This window comes from Muntiacus reevesi, chromosome 7 (assembly GCF_963930625.1).
Source record: "Muntiacus reevesi chromosome 7, mMunRee1.1, whole genome shotgun sequence".
Lineage (NCBI taxonomy): Eukaryota > Metazoa > Chordata > Mammalia > Artiodactyla > Cervidae > Muntiacus > Muntiacus reevesi.
In genome coordinates, this window is record NC_089255.1 from 48,082,679 (window position 1) to 48,101,645 (window position 18,967).

Sequence of the window (18,967 nt, forward strand, 5' to 3'; positions counted from 1 at the left end):
AAAGTTGTTTTCCTACTTGTGTAAACCTAATATTTGATATCCTATAAAATGCCATCTCCCTCAGCTCATGTCTGAACCATTATATGGAACTTTGTACAACTGAAAAGTGAGGCTTTTTTGCCTGTTTGTTGTTTATCTGTTTTTGTTTGGTCTGCCCTGTATCTTTGTATGCATGTCTTCTGGGTAGTATATTAAGAAGTCTCTGGCCTTTGGGTTAAGATGTACCCAGAGTTCAAGAATTCAAATCTTGGCTCCTCTCCTTCAACTGCTGTGTGTCTTTGAAAAGATGGTTTAACCTCTCTGAACTGGAGTTTTCTCATTTGTAAATAGACATAAAAATACCTGCTCTGTAAAGTTGTTGTGAGTTGCACATGAATCATGTTTGTGAAGTGTCCTCCACGGTGCTTGGTGTAGAAGAGGAGCTCGCCATGTGGTTGTTACCACTGGCATCATTTTTCCTCTGGTCCTTCATTCCACAAGTGTTTGTTGACTGCCGCAAGTACTAGGCTGTGCAATAACCCATTCAGGAGATGGCAGGTGTGGGGACCTGAGAAAATTGCGATGAAGATAGAGAAAAGCAGATGGATCTGCGGAATATGAAGATGACCAGAAACAGCCTAATTTAGTGACTGCATGGATATGGATGGGGAGGGAGCAGGGAAGCCCATTTTTCTGCTTTAAATATCTGGGTTAAGGGTGGAATCCTTGCCTGAGCAAGGAAACACTGGAGGAAAAGAGACTGGGAAAATGATCAGTGGGTCAGGAAGTGTTCTATTCGGAATGAAGATCAAGCCATTCAGTATGTATTGAATGAATAAACAATAAGGTCCTACTGTATAGCACAAAGGAAATATATATTCAGAATCCTATGATAGGGCTCCCCTGGTGTCTCAGTGGTAAAGAATCCATCTGCCAACACAGGACATGGGTCTGATCCCTGATCCGGGAAGATCCCACATGCCGCAGAGCAAGTAAGCCTGTGCACCTCGACTCTCGAGTCTGCACTCTGAAGCCCACACGCCCTAGAGCCTGTGCTCCACAACAAGAGAAGCCACTGCAGCGAAAAGCCCACACTCCACAACTAGAGTAACCCCTACTTGCCACAGCTAGAGAAAAGCCCACTCAGCAGTGAAGACCCAGCACAGGCAAAAATAATACTTAAATATATTTTAAAAATATATCCTATGATAAACATAATAGAAAAGAACATAAAAAAGAAGGCATATATAACTGAATCACTTTTCTATACAGCAGAAATTAGCATATTATAAATCAACTATAGTTTAATTTTTAAAAAAGATAAAGCCATTCAGCTAAAGTTTCTGGAGAAGGTTTGTGTATTTGTGTGTTGGTGGTGGGGATGATGGGGCTGTGGAAGGCCAAGCCACAACTCTGGGTAGTGCCAATCCAAAATAGGGAGGAGCCACTCAGACAGCCTGTTGGAAAGCTGAGCATCCAGCAAGGACTGGGCTCAGTCCAGTCACCCGCTGGTCAGTTTTTAACAGTCAACTCTCTGGAGCACAGTGTCTATACATATGTACATAACTTTAGTATGTATGCCACTGATACGATTTCATACAATTTACAAGTAGTGCAGCTGACAATACATCATTATAAACAGAATATATAATATATGAAATGGAAGTGAAAGTGTTGGACTCTCAGTCGTGTCCGACTCTCTGCGACCCCTTGGACTGTAGCCCGCCAAGCTCCTCCCTCCATGGGATTTCCCAGGCAAGAATAATATAGTGGGCAGCCATTCCCTTCTCCAGGGGATCGTCCCATCCCAGGGATCGAACCCGGGTCTCCTACATTATAGGCAGATTCTTTACCATCTGAGCCACCCATATAATATATAGTATATATTATATATGTGATGTATAGTATGTAGGTAGACAGATGATTCTCACTGAATACACTCATTGATTTTTGCTGAACTCTTACGTCCACACTTGTGGTTGTGGTTGATGAAAGACTGTAGTGTCAGCGTGATTTTTCATTTACAATAATGAATAAGAGGAAAGTGAAACAAGGAAGAGCGTGTTTTGGAACTTCTCTCATTCGTCAGTAATGATGTGAGCAGCTACTTTCTGAATCAGATAATAGTTTTTAAAGATTGGAAAGATCGATCTTCACATTTTTTGTGCTCCTCACAATGTGATGGCTATAAACATTACATGCTTTTAAATTGAACCTGCATTATTCCATTTTCTTCATTACTTTTTAAAAAAAATTTATTGAAATATAGTTGATTTACAAGGTTGTGTTAGTTTCAGATGTACAGCGAAGTGATTAAGTTATACATATACATATATTCATTCTTTTTCAGATTCTTTACCTTATATAGATTATTACAGAATAGTGAGTATAGTTTCCTGTGCTATACAGTAGGTCCTTGTTGGTTATTTTATATATGGTGGTAGTGGTTTAGTCACTAAGTTGTGTCTGATTCTTTGCAACCCCATGGACTGCAGCCCACCAGACTCCTCTGTGCATGGTGGGATTTCCCACGCACAAATTCTGGAGTGAGTAACCATTTCCCTCTCTAGGGGATCTTGCGACCCAGGGATTGAACCCACATCTCCTGCTTGGCAGGTGGAATCTTATCACTGAGCCACCTGGGAAGCCCATTTTATATATAGTAGTGCAATGGCAACCCACTCCAGTGTTCTTGCCTGGAGAATCCCAGGGACGGGGGAGCCTGGTGGGCTGCCGTCTATGGGGTCGCACAGAGTCAGACACAACTGAAGCGACTTAGCAGTAGCAGCAGCAGTATGTATATCTCGTAAGTTAAAGTTTAATAATGGTTATGTTTAACAATTGGTTCACAGAATTCCTAAAATTTTTACATTCAGCTCTTGCAACCCAGTATCAGCCTTTTCCCATACCCATGGCCTCTGTCCCCAAGCTGGGGAACTCCAATCTAACAGGATCAATGAAAATTTTCAGAGTATACAGCCAGATTTTTTTTTAATAGCAATAGGGTCTTCCCTGGCTAAGACTCTGCACTCCCAATACAGGGGACCTAGGTTCGATCCCTGGTCAGGGAACCATATCCCACAATGATACACCTAGAGATCCCACAGTAAAGATAGAAGATCTTGCATGCAACAACTAAGATCTGGCACGGCCAAATAATTATTTTTAATTAGGCAATAGAATTTTCCGAGGAACAGAGGCAGAATTTAGAAATAAAACTCAACAAAAGGCACTTTGAAAGGCGTGGTGAAATAAGGCAGGAAACACTGGCAAATTCTCTTTGAGGCAGTGGAAATGGAGGCGGAAGGTTGATGAATGTGAGAAAATCAAGACTGAGTAAGAGGGGTTTTGTTAGCCCAACACTGCAGGGGAGATGCTTATGTGGGAGGCACTACACTTAAAATGAGGATGCTGGAGTTCAAGTCCCAGCAATGACACGAAGTCACGGGACAGCCTTGGACATGTCACTTAGCTTTCTCAGCTTCATTTTTGTTGTCTGCGAAGTCAGAGAGCTAGAGTAGATCGCTGATTCTTAACAAAGGGAAGGCAGCAGAGTCTTCAGGAGGCTTTGTTAAAATGTTTACCATACAGAATGACGTGTCTTCTTTTTTGATTTACAAAAATGTTGTAGATCACATTGTTCAAACTAGCATGTATGTCAGTGACTATACCCTCAAACGTTCTGGTTCAGAAGATCTCAGGTGTATTTTTTAAAAGTTCCACGGATGATTCTGATACATGTTCAGTTGGAGAACTACTGAGTCAAGTAATCTCAACTGCCTTTCATCTCTAAAGGCTGTGTGCATATTCTCATTTACTGTTTGCAATGACTGCATGTGAGTTTGCTGCCACGAGGTGGTGGTAGCGTGCCACAGTCACACCGCATACCGGTCTCCTACCCTGCATTTCATCATGGTGGCCCTCTGCTCCAACCCACCGTGTGTGTAATGGCACATCTCCATGCACCTTGACAGCCGTAAACAGTGAACTTTCAAGAAAGCCAAAGAAGGCATTCATTAGCTCAGCTTTTAGAAGTGGAACTCCACCATTGCATATTTAACATCTGTCCCAGCTGACTCACAGCTTCTGTGCTTTCTTCCTTACACATACCTCCTCCGTTCCTCCCCAAAACTCCAAGCACGGCCTTGTGCTGTCACGGCTGTGTGGCTTCCAGCGTCCCTAGAACCGGGGTCCCAGCATCAATTCTCAGTGGGGCCCTCTCCAGGTCCCACTGTCGGTCAAGATCTGGCTTCTGCATTTGTGAGCAGGCTTCTCTCTTTATGAAGGAAGACACCTACCATACTTTCTCTCTTTCTTCCTTCTTGCTCTTCTAATCCTTCTCCTCTTATATGCTCATTCGCTTTAAATACTTTATCAGTTTAACCGCCCAAATCCTCTGAGAAACCCCAAGGATATACTGAGATGAAGAGCTTTTATTTTTTTGTTTATCGGCCATGCCTTGTGACATGTGGCATTCTTGTTCCCTGATCAAGGATCGAACCCAAGTGCCTTGCATCGAAAGTTCGGAATCTTAACCACTGTACCACCGGGGAAATCCCTATAGAGTTGTGTTGTGTTTTGTTTTGTTTTAAAGGGGAGACAAGGGGCAGAAAAGGAGCACCAAGCCCTCGTTGTATCTGAAAAGCAAAGTTTGGTGTGTCTGATACACCTAGGCTTACCCTTTCCCTCCATGCGTGGCTCTCACCTTGTAAACCTGCCTGACCCCTCCCCTTTGGGATTTGATAGCTAGCCTTGTGGGCTGTCAGCTTAGTCCAAAAGAAAGGTTTCTTCTGTGGCTCTTAGCGCTGCCACTCCCTGAACTTTGCACAGGCACTTGCTCAGATGACTCAGTGAGAAGTAAATGGGGTTGTAAAGAGTAAGGCGTGTCCATTTGCACATTTGCTTTCCCCAAGCCCTTCAGAGCCGAGACATCTACAGAAGTGGGGTCCTTTTTCAGATATTGGTTCCAGCCTCAGCACCATTGCTCCAAGAGGGTGTGGAAAGCCTCATGGATTTGTCTTGCAAATAGATAGTATAATTTCTCAGACATCTTTAAAGATAGTGACTGTGTCCTTGGACTCAGTTTGTGTTGTTAGTGTTTTGTTTTCTAAATGAGCCAAAGTAATTTAGAAACAAATAAGGTGAATTAAAGAGGACATAACCCTCCTGGTGAGAAATGAGAGAAAATCATGAAATGGTGAAACTGACTTTCTCGTGTGAATATCCCACATCAGGAGGTGGCTATAGAAGAGGAATTTATTAAATGCCTGGGCAGTGACAGCATGGTCAGCTAAAGGGGTTAACCGGGAGGAAAACTAGTTTCAGAACAGATCAGTCTTGCCCCTTTGTCATGCATACGTTGTGTCTTGACACTGCTTCCTTTAATGGTCACCTTCTATAAGAACCCCCAAGTGGGAATCCTTTTTGACACACAAAAGAAGCAGAAGAACAACAAAAGGGATATAAGTGTGAGTTCTGGAATTAAACCACCTGAATTCAGATCCTGACTTTATCCCACGCTGGGGGCTGGGGTGGGGGGAGTGGGGAGGGGTTTGGGTTCTGAGCTAGTGCCTCTCTAAGCCTCAGGTTCTTTGACCTAAAAACCAGGAAAATGATAGTGCCTGCCTCATGCTGCCCTGGTCAAAATTAAAGCCTCTTACACAGAATGAAGTAAGTCAGGAAGAGAAAAACAAATGTCATATATTAATCATATATATGGAACCTAAAAAATGGTTCTGATGAGCCTATTTGCAGGGCGGGAATGGAGACACAGACGTGGAGAGTGGACTTGTGGACGCAGCGGGGGAAGGAGCAGGGCATGGACTGAGAGAGCAGCGTTGACGTGTGTACACTACCACCTGTGAAACAGACAGCTGGGGGAAGCTGCCTTTGCCCCAGGTTGCAGAGCCCAGCCTGACACTCTCTGACAACCTAGAGGGGTGGGCTGGCAGGGCGAGGGAGGCTTCAGAGGGAGAGGATACACGTATACTCAAAGACTGATTCATGTTGTTGTACGGCAGAAACCAACACAACGTTATAAAGCAATTATCCTCCAATTAATCTAAAAAAATTAAGTGATGGAATCCATATAAAGCACAGGGTGACAAGCAAATAATAAACATGTTTTAACGCTACCTGGGATTGGTTTTAATCAGATAGGGTAAGACACCTAAGACACAAACATGACCACCATGAAGGGAGAGAAATTGGTTATAACATAGGTCCCCCCCCCCAAAAAAAATAACATAGGTCCCTAGAAATAGGAGGCACAGCATGCGACACAGGGGACCACAGTGAGAAGCCGTGTCAGTCAGAGGCAGAGAGAGGGAGAGGAAAACCTGGGAGGAGGTGACTGGCCTAGTCTCTGGATTGGTTGGTCTGCATGTGAAAAGTATGCTCCCAGGCAAGTTGTTTGCTATTTCTAGAAACTAGGTAGCCCTGGAAAGTACAATCTCCTCTGAGTTAGCAAAACCTCAAGATGTCAAAGCATTAAAAATACAGTATAAATAGATATGATTAAAAGACTTCCGTGGCAGATCAGTGGTTAAGACTTCGCCTTCCAATGCAAGGAACGTGAGTTCAATCCCTGGTCAGGGAGCTGAGACCCCACATGCATCATGGCCAAAAAAACAGAACACAAACAACAGAAGCAATATTGTAACAAATGCAGGAAAGATTTTAAAAACAGTCCACATTTAAAAAAATATTTAAAATAATACATTCATTAAGATCTCTCCTTCCATCATCATCATATCTTCCCCAGTATCATTATTATTCCCTCTCAGGGTTCCCTTTTAGCAGAGCAAACTGGTGGTTGTATATGGCTTCTGTGCTAACATTTTGGAACTTGATTAGTGGTAGTTTGATGTTCACTTCAGTTTAATGTGTAAAAACTAAAGGGTAGCCTTTTTTCCCTTTGATAATGACCCAAGCATTATTCAAGAATGGTGTCTAGACATGTCTTTCTTAGTTTTTAAGAAAATGGAGACATTGTAAAGGATCCTAAGAATGCTAAAGGTACAAAAGAACCTAGAAAGAAAGGTGGCAGATACTGTGATTTGGTCTGTAGATGAGGCCCTGGGAGATAATGGTGCAGGCTGTATGTACTGGCTCCATTCAAAGAACAAGAGAGAGCATGTAGTCATTCTTCATATTCAGTGATTAGGGAACAAACTGGAGCAGACTCTTGTGACGCAGACTGTTTTCTTTCCTATTTTCAGCAAAAGGAAACGCAAATAATTTGTGATCCTAAATCCCTGCTTAGGTCCAACTCTCACATCTATACATGACTACCGAAAAAACCATAGCTTTGATTAATGGACCTTTGTCAGCAAGTAATGTCTCTGCTTTTTAATATGCTGTCTAGGTCTGTCATAGCTTTTCTTCCAAGGAGTGTCTTCATTTCATGGCTACAGTAACCATCCACAGTGATTTTGGAGCTCAAGACAGTAAAGGTTCTCACTGTTTCCATTGTTTCCCCATCTATTTGCCATTAAGTAATGAGACCGGATGCCATGATCTTCGTTTTTTGAATATTGGGTTTTAAGCCAGCTTTTTCACTCTCCTCTTTCACCTTCATCAAGGTGTTCTTTGGTTCCTCTTCACTTTCTGCCATTAGGCTGGTGTCATCTGCATATTTGAGGTTATTGATATTTCTCCCAGCAATCTTGATTCCAGCTTGTGCTCTATCCAGCCCAGCATTTCACCTGATGTAGTCTGTATATAAGTTAAATAAGCAGGGTGACGATATACAGCCTTGATGTACTCCTTCCCCAGTTTGGAACCAGTCCATTGTTCCATGTCCAGTTCTAACTGTTGCTTCTTGACAAGGATACAGGTTTTGTAGGAGGCAGGTAAAGTAGTCTGATATTCCCAACTCTTGAAGGATTTTCCACAGTTTGTTGTGATCTACACAGTGAAAGGCTTTAGCATAGTCAATGAAGCAGAAGTAGATGTTTTTTCTGGAGTTCTCTTGATTTTTCTGTGACCCCCAGAAGATGTTGGCAATTTGATCTCTGGTTCCTCTGCCATGTGTAAAACCAGCCTGTACATCTGGAAGTTCTCGGTTCATGTATTATTGAAGCCTAGCTTGGAATATTTTGAGCATTACTTTGCTAGCATGTGAGATGAGTAGTTATGTGGTAGTTTGAACATTCTTTGGGATTGGAATGAAAACTGACCTTTTCCAGTCCTGTGGCCACTGCTGAGTTTTCCAAATTTGCTGGCATGTTGAGTACAGCACTTTCACAGCATCATCTTTTAGGGTTTGAAATAGCTCAGCTGGAATTCCATCACCTCCACTAGCTTTGTTTGTAGTGATGCTTCCTAAGACCCACTTGACTTTGCACTCCAAGATGTCTGTCTCTAGGTGAGTGATCACACCATCATGGTTATCCACGTCATTAATATCTTTTTTGTGTAAATGTTCTGTGAATTCTTGCCACCTCGTCTTAATATCTTCTGCTTCTGTTAGGTCCATACCATTTCTGTCCTTTATTGTGCCCATCTTTGCATGAAATGTTCCCTTGGTATCTCTAATTTTCTTGAAGAGATCTCTAGTCTTTCCCATTCTATCGTTTTCTTCTATATCTTTGCATTGTGCATTTAGGAAGGCTTTCTTATCTCCTTACTGTTCTTTGGAACTCTGCATTCAGATGGGTATGTCTTTCCTTTTCTCCTTTGCCTTTCACTACTTTTCTCAGCTATTTGTAAGGCCTCCTCAGACAACCATTTTGCCTTTTTGCATTTCTTTTTCTTGGGGATGGTTTTGATCACTGCCTCCTGTACAATGTTATGAACCTCTGTACATAGTTCTTCAGGCACTCTGTCTATCAGATCTAATCCCTTGAATCTGTTTGTCACTTCCACTTCCATAAAGAAGGCTGAGCGCCGAAGAATTGATGCTTTCAAACTGTAGTGTAAGAGAAGACTCTTGAGAGTACCCTGGACTGCAAGGAGATCAAACCAATCAATCCTGAATATTCATTGGAAGGATTGATCCTGAAACTGAAACTCCCATACTTTGGTCATCTGATGTGAAGAGCCACCTCATTGCAAAAGACTCTGATGCTGAGAAAGATTGAAGGCAGGAGGAGAAGGGGATGACAGAGGACGAGATGGTTAGATGGCAATACCTACTCAATCGACATGAGTTTGAGCAAGCTCTGGGAGATGGTGAAGGGCAAGGAAGCCTGGTATGCTGCAGTCCGTGGGGTCACAAAGGGTTGGACGTGACTGAGCAATTGATCAAACAAGCCCCGGCAGTGACAGCAAACGCGGAGTGGTATAGTCTCAAGAAAGAATGAAATACCTTTCGGCCTTGGCAGAGGTTATATGTCTCTGAATCAACTGAATACATAGACAGGTGACCTCTTGGTATCTCTTCCCAAGGATCATCTGCCTCTGTTACCGTTTATATTTTCTTGAAGTCTATTAAGTGCCAAAGAAAGTTTTACTTCTCACTTTCTTGTCACAGAGAAAAGAAACACATTAAGGAAAAAAAGAAAAACAGCTTTAGATATTTTGAGAAAAGAGGAATTGCCTCACAGAAGAGATCAGACTTGATATCAGGAAAATTTGAAGTACAGCAGAGAGACAGATTGAGATCCTGGGTCCCTAACCTTGCCCATGTTGGTCAGTGAATAGCTTGGTAGACATCAGAGAGTTGGTAAGAGGTCAGTGCCTGCCCCTCCCATCCTTGGTTGGTCTCCAAAAGGAAAGAACTGGGAACTGAGGTTATATCCATCATAACCATGACTTAATCCACAGAGTCCCCAGCTGTCAGGGAAGAAAGCAGATGTAGTGAATAGTTCTTCCTGAGTAGCTCGTATACCTTTCCACTCACATATTATAGACAAATCAAAAAGCACAAATAAAACAAAAGAAAAAGATCAGCATTTGTTTTCATTTGAGGGCATAATTTTCCAAAGGTTTCTTCTGTGTTAAATATATGGATTTTCCTTCCAAAATTGGATTGTATTGTGTTTAGTTCTTTAGCTGTTTTTTTTTTTTATTCAGCAGTACATTTCTATCACCACCTTATGTCAATAATTGTACTTCTGAAATACCATTTTTAGTGGTTGCTGAATATACAGATATCCAACATGACTCTTCCAGTTCACTACTGTTGGACATTTAGCATCTTTATAAATTTGTCGTACCTTAAAGATAGTGCTGTGATGAACATCCACATAGGTAAATCCTTGTACCTTTCTTATCATTCCTTTAAAATATATTCCTTAAAGAGTAATTTCTAGTTAGTGGATAAGCATGTTTTTTAAGGATTTTAGTATAACTGCCAAGTTGGCCTCCAGAAAAATCTGGTGAGAGAGTACTCTTATCAGCTTGCCCAGCACTTGGTCATTCCATCCATTTGTCAGGATTTCACCTCACCCTTCAGTACTGGTGTCCCCTGGGTCATGGCCAACTATCTTTGCCATTAAAGATTTGAAGATGATAATAGACTTTTGTAACCTTCATGGTTCTGCTTCATAGAAATGGCTCTGGTTACCTTCTTTTTTTTTTTTCAGAATACATTCCTAGTTTGCAAAACCACTGATGGATAAGTCAACTATCAAGCGATAACCAGAAACAAACCCCACATACATTTGTAAAATAAAGGAATGTGCTTGTATAAATAACAAGTTTCTATTATATAGCCCAGGAAACTATATTCAATACCTTGTAATAACCTATGATGGAAAAGAATCTGAAAAAAAGTATATATAACTGAGTTACTTTGCTGTACACCAGAAACAAATACAACATTTAAATCAACCTTACTTTAGCTTTTTAAAATGTGCTTCTAAATAACATATGGATTAAAAAAGAGGTCTATTGAAAAGTAGAACATGTTTCATATTGAATAATCATGAAAATACTATATACCAAGACTCATGGGTTGCTACCAAAATGTAACTAAAAGGAACACTGATGGCTTTAGGAAAAGACTAAGCAATGAACATTAATGAGCTAGAAAGAATCTAGCTCAAGGAGTTAGCAAAAATGAATGAATCAATGAATAAATGAGCAAATGAATGAAATCCTTGAGGTCAGTACTCCTTATGCATTCTCATTTACAAAACAATGCTTAACAAATACATGGGACTTGATGAACATCAGGTTGGATTTGTTCAATCTGAAAGTCCATGATGCTGAAAAGATGGTTTTTCCACACTCTCAAGGGTAGAGTATTCCCAGTCTGATTGATCTGCCAAGATAATCCACCCACGTGTCATTTAACTTCTTGGAGCAGTAGATTCTGACTTGGGGAATGAAAGATACCTAAAGAGTGGTGGATTTATGTGGTCTGGTTGAGACTGCCACAGTGTCCACTTAGGTTAGCGTGAGGCTGCACTTTCTCGTCTCGGGACATACAGAGAAGCATTCTGTGTTTATTCTACTAAAAATGTTTTGGAGATGAAGGTTAAAGATGAGTGCCTTTGTACCATTGTTATTAAGCATATAGCTTTCAATCATCAGAAGCCAAGAACAGGGCCTGGTCCTCTTCCTTCTACATAGGCAAATGTCTGTTGCAATTAAAGAAAGTTTTGCATGTGTAAGGGACAGAGGATTGGGCTCTGGGGACCCATTTTGCTCAAGGAAAAAGAAGTGACTTTAATTTCATTAATGGTTTCCAGGATGATTGTGCTACAAGTTTAATTCTCCATTAAATATTCATGCCGACGGGCGCTTCCTTTCCTGCCTTTAGTATCATTCAGCTCAAGCTGACACTAACCTGTTTTCTATTTCATAACTGAATCACAGGGCTTTTTCAGGAGAAGTCAGCAAAGCAATGCCACCTACTCCTGTCCTCGTCAAAAGAACTGTTTGATTGATCGAACCAGTAGAAACCGCTGCCAGCACTGTCGATTACAGAAATGCCTTGCCGTGGGGATGTCTCGAGATGGTGAGCTCTCGCGGCCTATGTTGCATAATAGCACAGGGTTGTGAAAGTACCTTCTGAAGCCTGGACCCAAGTCTGCCAGAATATGTCCCCTCTGTCCCTCACCACCCCCTCCAGTCTCCCCTCTTCTGGCATCCCCGTGGGTATCACAGCAGTTACTTCCTCGTCTAGAAACCATCCAGGTCAGCTCACTGGCTGATGCAGGGCAGGATGGGGGGGGGGGGGGCATGGAGAAGAAATGTCTATGTGGTCAGAACACCTTCAGGTTTTTGATGTTTAAGACATTGCAGGTGGATGAATTGATGGGAGGTAAGGTGTCACCTGAGGGTCTGAAAAAGGATACCTTCTAGAAGCATATTTTTTTCCCCATAGAAAACACAAGGCAGAGCTAATTGTTATGCACTTTATACTAGTCAGCTTATTGGCAGTTGGGATGAATTAGCTTTTATGCTAACTGGATCCAAAGTCAAATATTTGTACATCCAGTATGTGTGAAAATAGTGCAAAGCAGGCCTCAATGACAAATGTTCTTTTCATTAAAACAAGCTATTTTAACAGTTGCAAAACAGTTTAAGATCTTCCTGGAAAACTGTCTTCAGTGCACTGAATAATCAACACCAGATTTCAAGACTATTCTTATATAAGAAAATTGGGCTGATAGTACAATGGATACAGTTTAAGGGCTTTTCTGAATATACTGACTGGTTGGCTCCCTTGAGAGATCCCTCTGAAGGAAACATGACTTGCAGTGGAGCTTCAGCCCCTGGAAAAATAACTTCAGGCTGCTAGACAGGTGTTCTGAAGGTCTGCTTTCCCTAGAATCAGAAGTTCTCGGGCCTGTGGACCTACCCAGGCGCAAGTTGTACACAGGATTGCCTCTTAGAATTTGTAGAACCAAAGGGAAGTTTTGCAGATCGGAAGATACAAGTCATAAAACTTACACTGTAGCCTCAGAAATTCCTGTGATATGCACCTCTACAGATTTCAACTTCCGGTTGCCCTGAACTCACACAACTAGGTTATCGCTTATGAATCTGTAAGTTAAAAAATCACAGATGGGAGTGCATTTTCTCAAGACCTAATCCAGGGTCTTGAGATTTTAGACAGGGTCTCCCTGGTGGCTTAGCAGCAAAGCATCCACCTGCCAATGCAGGAGACATGGATTCAACTCCTGGTTCCAGAAGATCCCCTGGAGGAGGAAATGGCAACCCACTCCAGTATTCTTGCCTGGGAAATCTCAAGGACAGAGGAGGCTGGCAGGCTACAGTCCACGGGGTCGCAGAAGAGTCGGACATGACTTAGCGACTAGACAATGATAGAGTTAGGCCTGAAATTCATAGCACACATCAGCCTGACTGCTATCTAACCAGTCCCACCCAATTTGTCACCTGAGCCATGGATGCTGGAAGTTGCCCAGAATCCTGCTCACTTGTTTCCTCTATGCAAAAGGAAACCACATCCTCTTTGGCAGGAAAAGGATCTCACAAGTTGGGCTGGGCACTGGTTCCCAACTTCACTTCCATCTGCCCTGCCTCCTGCCCCAAGACTCACAGAATTTTGTTGATGGTCAAATGGGTGAATTCATCTACCCAGCTGGGTGTAAATTTACCCACAATCAGGAGACTTTAGTCCCTCCACCAGAGGCTTTATCTATACCTACTTAGGCTGAGAAATAAATGGGTTAGTGGAGGAGTTCAGACCAGGAAATCACAGGATTTTTTTTTTTCTCAGTTATCTGGATGTTTCAAGAGAAATCATTTGAAATGCTAAATGAACTGGAATGTTACTCCAGTCACTGTTCCACTTTAAATATGAGGACACATGGCACAGAGAAGGGCTGCAAACAAATTCTCCTGGCAGGGATTTTCCCCAGAGCCTACCATTTCCAAAATCCTAATATTCTTTTTTACTTGAGGCTCAATGAGAATAGCAGAAAGTATTCTTTTAAGATGGGTCCAAGGGTTTCAAAGGGGTCACATGACCCAGGAGCAGGCAAGGGGTACACTCAGAGATGTAATCCAGGGAATTGCAAACGCTTCATTCAGTCTTGAGCTTGCTCTGGGAAGCCCCAGATTTGGCTATTTGATCAGAAAGAAACTCATCTAAGCATATGGATTAGTGAAATGAATGCATGTGGAGGTTTGACTGCTTGTGTCCTGATGTAGACCGGTGAGTTTGCGCATCCCTGTGCTTGGGTCTGAACACTAAGAAAAGAAGTGTCTAGACCAACTGCCTGGGTCAAGAGGGAACAAGCCCATCAAACCGCAGTTCAGTAGCTCCCACTGAGCATAGGGTTATGTGACAGCATGAAAACAAAGGTGATCATTGCTCTAGGTCTCTTCTGCCAGCCCTGGGTCTGTTTCTGAAACTTAGCTCCTCCAGGATATGTCTTTGCTGTCAGGGATGTGGAGCAAGCCTCTGTGAGGTAGGACCATTTTCACCTCTGGATCATGTCCTTATTTGGTGGTTATGTGGTTTTTGATTAAAATTATCTGCAACTTCAAAGGAAGTCCTAAAGCATACCAGAGAGGATCATGGAGAAAAACATATTGTACATGGTGTGGCTTGGCTTTTTTCTTCCAGCTGTAAAATTTGGCCGCATGTCGAAAAAGCAGAGAGACAGCTTGTACGCAGAAGTACAGAAACACCGGATGCAGCAGCAGCAGCGAGACCACCAACAGCAGCCTGGAGAAGCCGAGCCGCTGACTCCCACCTATAACATCTCGGCCAACGGGCTCACGGAGCTTCACGATGACCTCAGCAACTACATCGACGGGCACACCCCCGAGGGCAGCAAGGCAGACTCTGCCGTCAGCAGCTTCTATCTGGACATACAGCCTTCCCCGGACCAGTCAGGTCTTGATATCAATGGAATCAAACCAGAACCCATATGTGACTACACACCAGCGTCAGGCTTCTTCCCCTACTGCTCTTTCACCAACGGAGAGACTTCCCCAACTGTGTCCATGGCAGAACTAGGTAATGGCTTCTGTGTTTCCATTGGGATGTACTCCTCATGCCCTTTGAAGGAAATGGGATATGTCTGACTTTCCTCTGCTAAGTTATGGTATTAACATGGTGCATCTAGGGACTTCCCTGGTTGTCCATGGTAAGACTCTGTGTTTCCAATGCCAGGGGTACTGGTTTGTTGCTTGGTCAGGGAACTAAGATCCCACATGCTCCACAGCAAAAAAAAAAGAGAGAGAGAGATGCATCTAGAAGGGCAATTCACCTGTACCATTGGGAAAGTGAAAGTGATAGTTGCTCAGTCTTGTCCAACTCTTTGTGACCGCATGGACTGTAGCCCTCCAGGCTCCTTTGTCCATGGAAGTCCCCAGGCAAGAATACTGGAGCAGGTAGTCATTCCCTTCCCCAGGGGATCTTCCTAACCCAGGGATTGAATCCAGGTCTTCTGCGCTGCAGGCAGATTCTGTACCATCTGAGCCAGCAGGGTAGTCTCCCTTGGAAGCACTTCATAATTCCTACCTTTCCCCTTGCTTTTGACTCTCCACTGTCTCCCATCACATATCCAAGAAACTGATTGACCTCTCAGCTTCAGAGCTAAGACAACATAAACTTAAAGTGGTCTTAAATTCCATAGAAAACTGTAAGCTCAGGGAATGGCCCCACCAACTCCATTGCTTTCAATATGTTCTAAGTATTGCTTTATACTGAAAGTTATAAAAATGGCAACCCACCAACTTAACCTGGCCCATAGGCATGGTTTTTAACCAGTGCAGAGCTTTACAATTTTTGAATTAGTTGCTGAAAATTTAAACCTGGAGGGTTCCATCTGCAAGTTCAGATTTTCAGTTTCTTGTGGGAGGGGGGAGAAATGATCTAATTATATTGGATCAGTATTTGTAAATGTCAACAACTAACTGGTTCCAGTCAGGGCCTCCCACCTTTCAATGGGTCCATCCCACTCAGCATTTATATCACTGCCCAGTCCCTGTATGCATCTAACCTTTGCAACTGTGATGTAGTCTATAAACATTAAAGGGAAATTGGCTTCTTTACTTTCCAAAATTTTGGTGATGGATGTTAATGACAAAACTGATGTATTTCATAGAAGACTCACCATGCAAAAAAAAAAAAAAAACCAAAAAACCCTATCATTTCCTCATTCCTGTGACATTGGTGCTTCTTGGGGGATGTGACCTAGAAATGTTAGCACAGACAATGGAAAGCTTTTCATTTCAAGGGAGTCGTGTTATAACATCCTCTGTTATATTTAATCGATTTTTAAGTACAGCACTATTATTAGAGAAACTTTGATAAGGACCTTTGCTGTTTGCGAATTTGATCTGTTTCACCCCGTGGTTCCTCATACAAGGTCATAATCCTCTGGGATATTTCAATTAGTTGCTGTGGGGGTGACTAAGTTAAGACCAGGAGAGAAGGAAGACTTCACATGGAAAAGAACCAGCAGGTTCTGACTTGAGCACAGATGTCCTTGGTTCACAGAAATAACGGTTGTGTTCTTTAGATGGTTTCCTCTACCTCTGTACCCCACAAAACAGTTTTTAAGTGAAATTTATATTTCCAGTAAAATCTTTCTCCAAATATAACAAATTGAATGTTCTTTACGGTTTTTACACAAGCACCTTTTTATGGGTCTAAATTTAAATCCTCAAGAGCAGGGACATTTTAAGCCTGGTCTTTAACCACTGCACAGCATTAAAGGTGTAGCACAGCTCTTTTGATTAACAGAGAAACCTCTGAACTAGAAGCCAAGCTGAGCAGAGGTAGGTTTGATTTTTTTTTTTTTTTTCCTTGAACTAGAACAAAAACCTTCCGTTTTTGTCAGGAGATCTTGGTTGGCTGAACCTTAAGCAGAGCTGTAATGAAAGTAAAATTTTCAGAAATGAATAAGGATTTGATTGAAAGCTGACATGATATCGTGAAAGATGACCTGGCTCACTTTAGGTGTGCTTCTACTTTATGATAAATACGAGTGAATCTCTCCTGTTTGCTTGTCGGATGTTCAACCCGGAGGTAACCCACACAGCTTGGCCTGTGTGTGGCCCTTGAACATGGCACTTGGGCTGAAAGTGCACTCAGTTTCCCCAGCCCCTCTTCCCTGACCAATCTCTGTCCTCTTCCATAGCTGTCACCTCCCAGTGAGCCTGGGAGCCCTGTGCTGTCATCCATTCTCCACTTTCTCCTAAACTAGGGACTGTTCACATGTATTGTGGCATTTTCCACAATGAATAAAATTAAGTCGTCATCAGGATTTTCCGCAAACCCAAAACTAAACAAGAATTTATCTGGAAAAAGGATGTAATGGGGCTCTGATTTTCTGTCCCATTTACATGTGCAAAATAGTTTGAGGGCTTAAGAGTGGCTTAAAAGTGGTCAAAGACTTTGCTAATGTTTCTGTAAAGCTCTCCGAAATTCCCTGACATTTCCTTTAGGGTTTAAGTCCTTGCTCTTTCTTTAACTAATGACTTCATTTTAGGCTAAATTTTGTCATTAGATTTGAAACAAATGAAACCATTTGTGCAATTGGAAAATAAATTATAAATTAACATATCCTAAGATCAAGTCTTTCCTTAATAGTATCTATACTCCATTACTTTTAGTGAAATATATCTGACTTCCTGGCTGTGAAATTTTGCCCTTTATGTATTGGGTGGGCCAAAAAGTTTGTTTGGGTTTTTCTGTAACATCTTACGGAAAAGCCCAAACAAATTTTTGGCCCAACCAATACACTTAGTAGCTGAATTACATACACCAGATAAACAATCTATGTTCATTTTTTAAAAAAAGTTAACTTGGGAATTCACTGGTGTGCCAGTGGTTAGGACATGGTGCTTTCACTGCCATGGGTCCTTGGTTCCATCCCTGGTTAGGGAATCTAGTTTCAAGTTTCATTTAGGTGATCCTGGCTCTGTTTTCACACAAACAAATCTGACTAGGGAACCAAGATCCAACAAGTCAACTGGTGTAGCAAAAAAAAAAAGAAAAAGAAATTAAAAATAAAACAGCTAATTGCACTTATTACTATAATTACTAAGGCCTTCTATGAGAGACAACTGATATGTTGGGCAAAGAATGAGACAAGAAGTCAGCTTATATGGGTGGTTCTAGCTTTGCTGTAGGTTGTACAACCTAGTATAAGTCATATTACCTCTGTAAGCTGTAAACTCCCTACCCATGGAATATAAAGATTCAGAGCATAGATTCTGGAGCTTTTGTATATGTTTGAATCACTGTCTACTTGCCAGCCATGACCCTTGAAAAGTCACTTAACCTCTCTGTGGCTTGGTTTTTTCATCTGTAAAATGGGGTAATTAGTACAATTGTCATTAGTCTTTCCTCCTAGAATTGTTGTCATAAAGACTAAGGACGAAATATGTATATATATATGTGTGTGTGTGTATGTATATATATATGACTGTGTATATGTATATGTATGTGTGTATGTATATGTGAGCATAGCACATAGTAAACTCTACCTCAGTGTCAACTTTTATCATCATTGTTAATGTTATTATCTACAAAGTGAGGAGAGTTTGGACCAGGTAATATCTAAAGTTCCATCCCACTATGAAAATCTGTGACTTAGAAGTCAGGATTTTCTATCTGAAGTATCTACACCTTGGCTCTGCTGATGCACGGTCATGGTTGAGGAACTGAGCTGATTTGCTTGTCACAAAATGAGTTACCCAGCTGAGCTCAGACCAGAAAACAGGTCTCCTAACTCTTAGTTCCAAGGTATTTCACTATACCAGACTGTTTGTCTGAGAGACTGCACTAACTCCTTAGCTTTTACTCCATCTGAGCATTTTCTTCTCTGCTGAAATAGAGACTTAAAAATAGGAAAGTGTCTAAAATCTTACACTTGCCAAATCAAATATGAATTTTGATCAAAGGCAGCTGGTGAGAATGCAGCCACTGCCCTCTACTGGTCATGGAACATTGCATCATTTGTTATTGCTTCTCAAAGCTGGACTCAAACAGGTAGGGGTGACAAGTTTTAGGATGAAATGAAACAAGAAGATGCTTGACCATGTTAACTAGAAGAAAACAGGATCTGGAAGCTAATACTGAGAGCCTCTTCCCATTCTTCTCCTTCCA

The 18,967-nt window shown here is 41.9% G+C and overlaps 1 protein-coding gene across 1 annotated transcript in view; it reads left to right on the forward strand.

Annotated features, from left to right (window-relative positions):
• RORA (RAR related orphan receptor A) overlaps window positions 1–18,967 on the forward strand; it is a 108,035-nt gene that overhangs the window by 69,880 nt on the left and 19,188 nt on the right. The window contains exons 3-4 of the mRNA XM_065940159.1: window positions 11,746–11,887; window positions 14,468–14,863. Coding sequence (XP_065796231.1) covers window positions 11,746–11,887; window positions 14,468–14,863 — 538 coding nt within the window. The remainder of the gene's footprint in view (window positions 1–11,745; window positions 11,888–14,467; window positions 14,864–18,967) is intronic.